Below are 10779 nucleotides of genomic sequence, written 5' to 3'. Positions count from 1 at the left end.
TAATATAAGCCAAGTCTTTATCTCTAGTATTTCATCCTTGTGATGATTTACTTTTGACAGATACGAAGAAACAAATGGTTTTATAATACGAGTATTTTTTGAATAACGACATCCTTCAGTTTTAGTTTCTTCAATTATTATTTTTTTTTATATTCATAAAGATTATTTTGTATTGCTGACTTAGTAAGTGGATTTAGGAATAATCCATATTCCCAAGCTGGTCTAATCTTGTGTGATTATTAGGTTTACAGTTGAGAATATTCTTAATAGTGGGGGTACCTACTATAACTGATGATTCAGGGCATTCTAATCCTTTTATATTTTATTTTTCTTGGGGTATTGACATATATAATGTTACATTCTCCTACTTGGTTTGTTGAATATAATTAGTTTTATTAATTTATAAGTTACATTCTGATCCATATATTTATCTGACATTTTATAACAAATTACTTTTGTTGAGGGTACTAGAATATGAAAATTTAGTATTCAAATTGTGCAAAAATATTAATAAATCAAAGAAACTTTAAATCAAGGAAGAGTTGTAAGTTACAAGAACATATTAATACCTTGAATGACAACTCAAGTCCTACCATTACATATATAATGCAGCAATAAGGTATTTAATCGCAGTCACTATCTCATCACACTCAAGATTTGTATATCGTAGTGTCTAAAACTACATGTTGTTAGTTCACTGTCACATAACACTTCAAAACTCATGTTATAAAATTTGTTAATTAGTAAGAAAGGATTTTTTAAAAATACTAGTTATCGTCTCACTTTTGTTCTATTTTGTGTTCAGTAGCAAAAAAGACACTCAATGACATGCATAGAACTATTAACACAATGTTTTTTTGTAATGAAAAATGTACATTACATTAAATTCTTGTGAAGACACGTGACAAAAAATATGCTATCTTGGAAGATTTCACTCAACACTATATTCTCTTCTTTACTCAGTAGAAGGAAACTCATACAAACTGGGTTTATACTGCTATCATGACAAGAAATTCAAGAACTTTCTCAAAACTTTTTAAGGACAAACAACTAGACTTCAATGATTTAATACTAGACATATACCAATATCATAGAGAAGAATATAGCATATGATAAACTGCACACCAGATAACAAACCACAATTATTACATGTACATCCCATGTCACTTGTTCCTTTCTTGAAAACATTGAACAGCAGAGTAAGATATATTTATAGAACTAATGTAAATTTTCATTCAGCCTTGAAGCTATTAAACTTAATCACATTCACATGTTTGTCATTTAGAAACTATAAAAAAACAATGTTTCTGGCTTAGCTAACATTTAAATTTATATCTTTATCATAAGAATCTTATGATATTAAAAATAATAAATGCTTTACAATGACAGAGAAAACTAGTTTTTACAAACTATAACTTCGTGGCTTGTAATTTTGATATATTTTGTGTCTTAATTTGTTCATTTATTACTTTTTTTTTATCATTTAGTACTTTTCAATTGTAAGAAAACTAAATTTAAAAATATTAAAAATGTTCGATGATAAAAAACATTTATTCAAAGCAATACTCATCATTTAAGACACCCATGCTTGGGATTGAGGAAACAATATATTTCAACAGTAGAGACGAGTCTGTTTTGTTGAATAGAGAGCACGAGTATGTAGTTATAACACACCATACAGTAAAAAGCTGTAAAATCATTCGTTGGTTTCAAATTTGTTTCTTTTTATCAAGTTGATTCCCATGCACAAAAATGTGTTCATATACATTCACACATAATACAGGTGAGTGTATATTCTCACAAAAGGTTCACATAAGAATATGTACAGTTGCTGCCTGGTGAGTTTCAGACAGAAAACTAGCACTTTAGGCATGGGAGAACTCTAGTATATAGATTTCCTTCTCAGAGTAGACAACCTTAGTTTAGTTTTTCATCCTATAAAGGCAGTAGGCTGAAATTTATATCACCCAATACACAAAGCAATTAAATTAATTTTAATACTTTTAACTGTTGGATAAAGTGGACTATCTGTCGATTTTACATACAACCATACTATGTTTCGGTAAAACTATATTATAAGCATTTACTTTTAATAAGTGTAAAATTATAAGTAGTGTGTTTCTAAAATTCAGGTCACTTTAAGAAACAGAGCTTTGCACAACGATGTTGCAGCTACAAAACCTTTTACATAACTTGAGTCTAGCTGTCAATGCACCAATAAATATTAAGCACAAATGTGTATGTACTTATGAGAACAATTAAATAGAGTATTAACTAGCAAACAAATTGGTTTTGGATTCTTTAAGCAATGTAATAATAGGTACTTTTCTGAAAGTAAAATGTCAGTTTTTCCTCCCACACAGAGATAACATGTACAATTTTAAAAACCTAATACTAATTATTTTGAAATTCCTGAAATCTTGCATTACTTTAAGTGCTGTTTGGCACAACCTTCTGGTTCTGATTGACAATAAATAAAAAAAATGGCCATTTAATACTGGGTGTATGACCAAATTTTCGTCATCCAACTCTTTATATAACAACAGATGTTCGTAGTTTTTACACTTCTCTGTCAATAAATAAGATCAGTCAGTAAGCATTTACAATTATTGTTCTGTTATTACAAAATCTAGTTTCACACTAGTGAGTACCATAGTTATTAGTTACCAATTTCAGTTAAATTTTGATAAAGGTAATTGAAATGTCCCATTCATTTCAAAGCTTACAACCCAAGGCTGATACAGTAGCATAATAGGTTGAACATTCAAATGTAGAACAGTGTACAGTTTTACCAGTATATCAGTATGATGTAGTTTGCATACCAGCATACGTGTATTGCAGAAAAAGAAAACAAGAATAATTCAAGAACTTTACAGAATATATTCCTGAATTATTTCACAGTTTTTCTTAGAATCTCTAACATAAAGTTGGCAATCAATATTTTGCTTTAAAGTACAAAAGTCCACCGTCAATAATACAAGTGACTTGTTTGCAGAGAATTTAGAGTGACTTGATGCAAGGTATTTATTTTCACAGATTTAGCACTATTTTTTCAATATAAACATAATAATAATAAAAATAATTCAACCAATGATTTTCTAACACATTCTGGCAAGTATTGTCAGGAACTGCTCTTACTGTATGCTTCTTGGTGAATGTTAATTTCAGCAGAGAAAAAAATATATACATTACTGAGCTACAGACTTTCTTACCAAATCAAGCACAGGTCACAAGTCATCTTACAACCAAGTTCTCATGGTTTCAATTTGTTTGTTTTGATATGTGGCTATGCCAGGTTCTACTTTAGTTATAAACAATACAGATTAAATGAAACATGAATAGCATGCATGGCAAAATTGTAACAATTTTATTTTGGGTGTATTTAATTTGATTTGTAATACTACATTTTTAGATAATCTCTAAAATAGACTATAATTTAAGTTTTCCAAGCAGTCTCCAGACATTAACTTCAACTTGTTGATCATAGCATTCAGACCAAACTATTAAAATATTGCTCTAACACTAAGTATTACTAAGTATTATATTATAGGGTTAGTCCTGTGGTATGGCACTCTCTGATTGGATCAGGCTGTACATAGTCTGATGATGGTGTGTGTGTATATATATACCCCCATTAAAAGTTAGAAATCATTATAAAAATCACAACAATAAAATCCTGAAGAAAATCTTTATTAATACCCAATACTTCAACTTCACCTTTCTCAAGGGTTATATATATCTAACTGTTGTCTAATCTAAACTTTAAATGTATTTTAGATATTGTTATGAAATAAACATTTTGCTTTACCCTTTATTTTTGCAAAATTGCTCAGTATGTATTTTCCAATTTATTCTCCCCCATAATGACTCTTTCCATTGATACATTATTGTATCACAGTCCATCATCTTATTTTTATAACAATGTTGATATTCCTTGGACTAAATACTGGGTCAAAACTTGAACACCCATATTAACAATTGTTATTAAGTTAGTTGCTTCTCTTAACATAGCACTGTGTTGAATTGGAAATTTCAGCATATACAATAGAAATGTTTAAAAACTAAAGTTAAAGCAAACATCAATTAATGCTTTACAAACACTCAGTTAAGAAGCATAATACACTTTGTGATTCAAATTTAAATGCCTACTATTCATAGAGATAAAATTTTTCACATTGTACAAAAATGTCTGTATAGCATTTCTGGAATAGAGAAGAAAAATCAAAGTGAAAGATTTTAAGTGTGGTTTAAACCAAATATTCTCCTGATTTCAGAGCTTCCAAAACTATAAAAGTTAGATATACAGAACAATAACTCAAGTTGGTTTACATGATCAATGTTATTCAATCACTGAAATGTTCCAAAATATTATATCCAAACATTTTTTCTTAAATTCCATTTCATTATAATAACTTAACTTCCTAACCCCCTATTACAATATGTAGTGTTCAACTGTAGCTTTTAAATGTCTTTACTATGTTTGTTTTCAATCCTGTTTCTAGTATCAAATACTTGGTTTGGTTTATTTGAAAGTTCACGCAAAGCTACACGAGGGCTATCTGCATTAACCATCCTGAATTTAGCAGTGAAACACTAGAGAGAGAAGGCAGCTAGTCATCACCATCCACTGCCAACTCTTTTACCAACAAATAGTGGGATTGACAATCACACTATAATGCCCCCAATGGCTGAAAGGGCGAGCATGTTTGGTGGGACAGGGATTCAAATCCGCGACCCACAGATTGCAAGTCGAGCACCCTATCATAAAATGCAATAAAAAAGAAGAAAAAAAAAGGCAAAATATATCAAATAACTATTTACTTTACCATAAAAGACAGCTTACCGTAACCCACTGCCTAATATCCATGAGTGTCTTCTGGTTAAATAGGAGATTTTTTAGTCGAGCTAGAGGACCTTCTGCATCTACAGCTCGACACTTCTGAAAGACATCACAGTACCCTTTGAAATCATTACATGGGGATCCAGGTCGTAGTTTGATCCCCTTAATATCTTTCATTTTTTCAATTTCATATGTGCTCTTACAAGTTACAGGTTGATCTATATAGATGAGAAAAAAAAACAATTTTCTTTTAAATTTACAAGTACTGATAATTTTGAAATTCAAATATATCAAGGTTTACAAAATTCTCACTTTCAGTTGGTGAAGGCAAGGACTAAAAAATTAGTGACCAGTCATACTCAGAAATTAGTTTTACTTAATATTTTGTATACACATTGAAATATGAGAGGATTTACGTAACTGCAACAACAACAAAAATAATACAAATACAATTTTAAAAAATGTAGTACTGAACCTACAATATCACTTTGTATTTAATACTTTATGGCTCAATTTGTACTGTGAACCAGTATTAAGATTCAAATAAGCATTTTAATCAACTTGTGACCAGAGTTAAACTATAAGGATAAATTAAAATGGTCAGGATGGACAACTGTCTGCAAGGGAGCTACAAGTTATTAAACCACCAAAATTAGTGAATTTTGACAGTATTTTCTTTTTTTGTACATTGTAACAAAATTAGGGGATGAAAGCTTTAGAATTTTTAACCCGAAATTTTACCTGCAAATATGGATTACCCTAATAGATGCACAGTACCAAGCTCAGCTAATTAGTAAATAATATAAAACAAAACCCTTAATTTTGTATAACCACAAATAACATTTAGATATCAATGTAATGAATAAAGATGTACTGGGATCCTTAGCTAGTGTTATGAAGCAAAACCACATTTAGAGGTTCCTCAATAAGTTTGAAGTTCTATACTGCAGTGGCCTGATACTATATCTACTACATGATATAAAAATTATTTTGTATTTATTATAAGTGATTTACTTAAAGTATATTACTATTTATTGCATATACAATAGTTTAGTTACATAATTAGATGACTTTTACATGATTTTGGTGTAGTTAGCGGTTGTTTCTGTTCTTCTTCCATTGTTATAATGCCATTATACTCATCAATAAGGGCCATGCCCCTTTCAACATTGTCATTTACCACGTTCACATGTTGAACTGTCTGTAGTGCCTCCTTGTCCCCTCTGAGCTTCCATGACTCAGGATCATAAACGAAAAGTTCAGATGGAATTTCAAGGCACCTGAAGAAGTCTTTTGTGTTTTTTGCAATTAAATCTGAGTCTGACATGTCCACAGAGTTTCTGATATTCATCTGGCTGTGCATTGGAGGTTCATTCATGCCTACCTTCTCATTTAATTACCCTACTGTTGCTCATTTTGTCACTATGAATACAGCTGAATCAAAAAATGCCAAACCAATGAAATACCATAGACTTCTAGCAAATCTTTGAAAGGCAGATTCTGAAAGAGCAGAATTAATCTTCTAATACACCTTCTGATGTTGCTAGGGCCATTATCATGGTTTAGTGAGAGATCAGCGGTATTTGGTAAGGTCTTTTCACTGTTCATACATTTGACCAGACTTGGCCTGAACCAATATTTTGTCACCTGCTGACACCATTTCCGTGACATTTAATCCCTGTCTCTTTTGTCTTTGTAGCAATAAATAAATATTGTATTGCTTAGTATTGATCATACCTGAAGAAGGCAGACCAATGTTCTGTTGAAACATGTAGCATGTTCCATCATCGATAAAGTTCTTCCTTATAAATTGTTGTTTGCCTTCCTATTATTATATTAGCATAATGTGCTTCCTTACTCAAGTGTGCAGTATACTTATTACATACTTACAATTAGAGCAGAATGTTTCCTTTATCTAACTAAAAAAATAGAGCTAGTTTCATCATCATTAGATATCCATGATTGAATTAAGAAATGGATTAACAATGATTTAAAGGTAGGAAGGGGAACAGAAATAAATACCAAAAAGTAGCAAGCCTAATTATAAGTTAGCAGTAAATATCATTGTACACATAGTAAGGGTTGTAATAATATGTTCCACATTTCCTTGACATGTGCAGTTTATCATTGTACACATAGTAAGGGTTGTAGCAATATGTTCCACATTTCCTTGACATGTGCAGTTTACAGTGTACTTCTTTGTCCTCTAAAACTTGCTTGCAGAAATCAATATGATCAAGTATCACGACATAAGACATACAGTGTTCACTAACAAACACATATATTAGTAATTTGAGGTGTGCCACATAATCAGTTGTGCCTATCCTCCCTATAGTTGGCTCGGCACCTGGAAGAGTTTGGTTACTTAGCTGTGCTGAAAATAATTGGATATGCTGTTTTTTCATATGGTGATTATTGACGGAACTTTTTGCTATTACTTCCATAATTTAGAAAGTGTGTACAAACAATTCAAAAAACAAAGTCTAGGAATGTTAATTTTCCATAGCCCCCACTGTGTGTACAACCTGTTTAAAGAATATCTTTCTTACAACACTGCCAATGCCATTTATTTTCAAAATATTTCAGCTGCACCAGCATTTTTTTAGATGGAAAACCATCTAAAGACAGAAAACTCCCAATCCTATATTATCTACCACACATTATGACAAAAACTTTTACTACATGAAAACTATGGACAATTATTTTTTTTGACAAAGAACTAGTTCATTTAGTTTTAGTAGTGTAGTCTTGTGAAAATTCAAAGGGAGAAAACTAGCATATGGTATTAATTATATTTTCAGCTTGTCATAGGTTTCAAACTGTGTTGTATATGTGATACATTTTCATGTACAACAGTTTAGGATTAAAAAGTAACTTACTCATATTTGTTGCACTTAAAGAATTCTATCATACTAAACAAAGAGTAGTTCAAATTAATTAAAAAAAAAGAAGCTGAAAATAGGAAAATTACTCATGTGAGAATATTTTGAGAATAAAATTAGAAAAAAATATCAGTTTTATGTACTAGCCCTGAAGAAGCCACAAAGGTGAAACATGGGTTACAATAAAAGTTTTAATGGTTCAAAACATTATCACAGAAACTCAAAAAGCAAATAAGTTGTAAATTTTAGTAATTCAGTCCTGCGAATCATGACTGGAATCACACTGTTACTACTAGGCATAGTATGACTGCCTGTAATTTTACAGGTTTTATGCCGGTGTGGTACATTCTGATTGGTTGGATGAAAACGAGTCAGTGTACTAAAACTATCAACTTGTGACTGTACTCTGGTACAGTTAATTTTCACATAATAAATTTGGTATTTTACACTCTTTTTGCTCACGGTTTCCATCATTATTTCCAACATTGTATACATGTGCATAAGTACTAAAAGGTTTTAAACATGTACCCACAAAATAAACCAAGCTAAATGTCAATCTTACTTCAAAAATAGAATACTTCATTTTGAATGCAAGTTTTCAGACGTATTAGTAAAAATATGAAAATAAGAACAAAGGAAATACTTTCTACACCACTGTTTGTTAAAGCTACCAATCAATGTGTTACTTTTGTAGTTTCTTGCAAAAAATAAGTCCTGATAAAAATATTAAATACTTACTCTGCTCCTGGCAGGCAACCTCACACATTTTTTCTGGTTTTACTCCATGGTCACTAGACAGAAAGCATTCTTCCAAATCATACTTCTCACAGATAGACCCACTACATTCTCCAATCCAGCATACCTGGGTGCCTTCATTACATTCAGTCTTATTAGGCTTAGGAAGTGATGTGGGACACAATGCACTCCTACCAGTAAATCTCAGTTAAGGTAAACAAAAAATAATTACAATGCTTTATAGTTATTAAAACCAGAAAAAACATTAGACTTACATAACGAATTCATAACCACAACATATGTTAAATACATTACCAGAAAAGATGACAACACTCAGTTGAACAATTATTCATATTCATAAAGCTTTGATAAAAGTAAACTACACGAATGTTCTATAGCTATAACTTTAAACTTCTTTCATAAAGACAAGTTATCTAACTCTCTCAGTCATCGTAATACTAATAAAAGATTTGATAAGTAAAAATAAACATGAGAAGTTAGTTTTTCTTCCATATATTAGTTTTAATTCGGGAAAAAAACTAAACATAACCTTCACAAGAAGTAAGATAAAACACTAAATATATGAAAGATGTTTTAATTTTTAAAATCTGAAAATGTCCGAAATTTTAATCAGGAGAGAGAAGATTATGCAAATAAATACTTAAATTATATCAACCGGAAGAAAAAAGCAAGTTTAGAAGTGAAATAGATTATAAAATAAAATGGTCGTTTCAAACATTTGTCAAAGACCTACACATACGAGGTTATGTGAGTTTTACGTATGATGAGCCATAAACCCACATGCCCTGCCATGCCACTTGTAACTACAAGTCAGTCAGTTTTCACTTTTTGGTAAAATTTATAACAAATCCAAAAAAAATTAAATTTCTTAACCAAAACTTAAAACATTTTTCAAAAGATGAAATCTCTACTAGTATACTATAATACTTTCAATACTGGTGGAGTTCACATGTTTTACCATATTACTAATTTTAAGTTCTTGCCTGTTACAAGACCCATTGTAAAGACATGGACAAAATTGAGTGAAATCACTTATTTTGTGTGTAAAATATGCAGGGGACTAGAACACTAATTAGTAGGATTATATGGAATAATGAAGATATTTATGCTTACACGTTTTTTTTAAGACCCAAGTTACTGGGTTCTGTAATAAAAATTTCATGGACCCTCAAGCAAGTTGGTGCATAAATAGTCTAGTAAAAATGTGTTTAAAATGCTTGTGGGATCTATATGGACCCTAAAACTAATTCAAGGGTTAAATAATATATGGCAGAAAGAGTTACGTTATGATTTATGATGGTAATTTCTAAAAACCTTAATAAAAAAAACTATCTAGTATCCTTTTGAGGCAAAAAATATAAAAACAGTAATTATGAAGTTAGGCTTTGATGGCAGCTTGAAATGACAGATAATTTAGGATTTGGATATTTATAAGTTTTTAACATATATCAATAAGCTCAAAACTGTAATGCAGGTGACAAACAATGATCTAACCATAACTAAAATGCTAAAAAAACCTCAGTATTGATTGTAAAATGAGAAATCTTATAATTTAATAGTATTAAAGCTTCCTGATTTTTTTGCTTATTTTATATATAAATTACTTTTTATCACATACATCCCTTGTGTAGCTAATATTTGTTTTTAAATATCTTTAACAACCAAAACATTAAATTTATCATCAGGTCACATGAAAACTTTGCAGATGGTAGGGGGCACCCTCTATCTGCAATGCATTGGTTAAAACAACAAATATATCAGCATTTAAAAAGGATATCCACACATAGACTTGTAACTGCAATCCGAGTTTTCCCGACACAATTTTCGGCTGTTTTCAAAGAGACAATCATCTGTACAACAAGGCCCCTGACTTGGGCTAAAAGGAAGGAAAATTTTACATATTCTATAAAAGTTATTGTCAACAGAATCATTTGATCTCATCGATTAAAAATATCATTTTTCTTATAAACAGGAAAATATACATAAAATTTTTAAAATATATCTCTAAATCAAAGAAATAATGATCAAAAAGCAATGAAAAAGTTCATATACAATAGTTATCTCAAAATACACATGTACGTAAAGGCTTAGAGCCCAAAGAAATACTATGTTGTTACTTTTCTGCAATACTTAAACCTCTAAAATCAGGTAGGGTCAAAGTGCACATCACTTTTACAAGAGTTTGTATTCAAAATTTAATTAAAGAACTTTATTATCAATGTATTACAGATATCAACAAGTTTGGCATCATAACAGTTTATAATTCAAATTTGAATATCATATAAGAAAGATAATTTAATT

General features: G+C 30.3%; 1 protein-coding gene across 1 annotated transcript in view; it reads right to left on the bottom strand.

The window, feature by feature from the left end:
- Positions 1–10779, bottom strand: part of LOC106457284 (disintegrin and metalloproteinase domain-containing protein 10-like) — a 43522-nt gene that overhangs the window by 6282 nt on the left and 26461 nt on the right. Inside the window, exons 10-12 of the mRNA XM_013916673.2 lie at positions 10256–10354; positions 8461–8654; positions 4844–5058 (exon numbers count right to left, since the gene is read on the bottom strand). Of these exons, the coding sequence (XP_013772127.1) occupies positions 4844–5058; positions 8461–8654; positions 10256–10354 (508 nt within the window). The remainder of the gene's footprint in view (positions 1–4843; positions 5059–8460; positions 8655–10255; positions 10355–10779) is intronic.

This window comes from Limulus polyphemus, unplaced genomic scaffold, assembly GCF_000517525.1.
Source record: "Limulus polyphemus unplaced genomic scaffold, Limulus_polyphemus-2.1.2 Scaffold311, whole genome shotgun sequence".
Classification (NCBI taxonomy): Eukaryota; Metazoa; Arthropoda; class Merostomata; order Xiphosura; family Limulidae; genus Limulus; species Limulus polyphemus.
The sequence above is the reverse complement of the archived record's forward strand: the minus strand, read 5'-3'. Positions and strand labels throughout refer to the sequence as shown.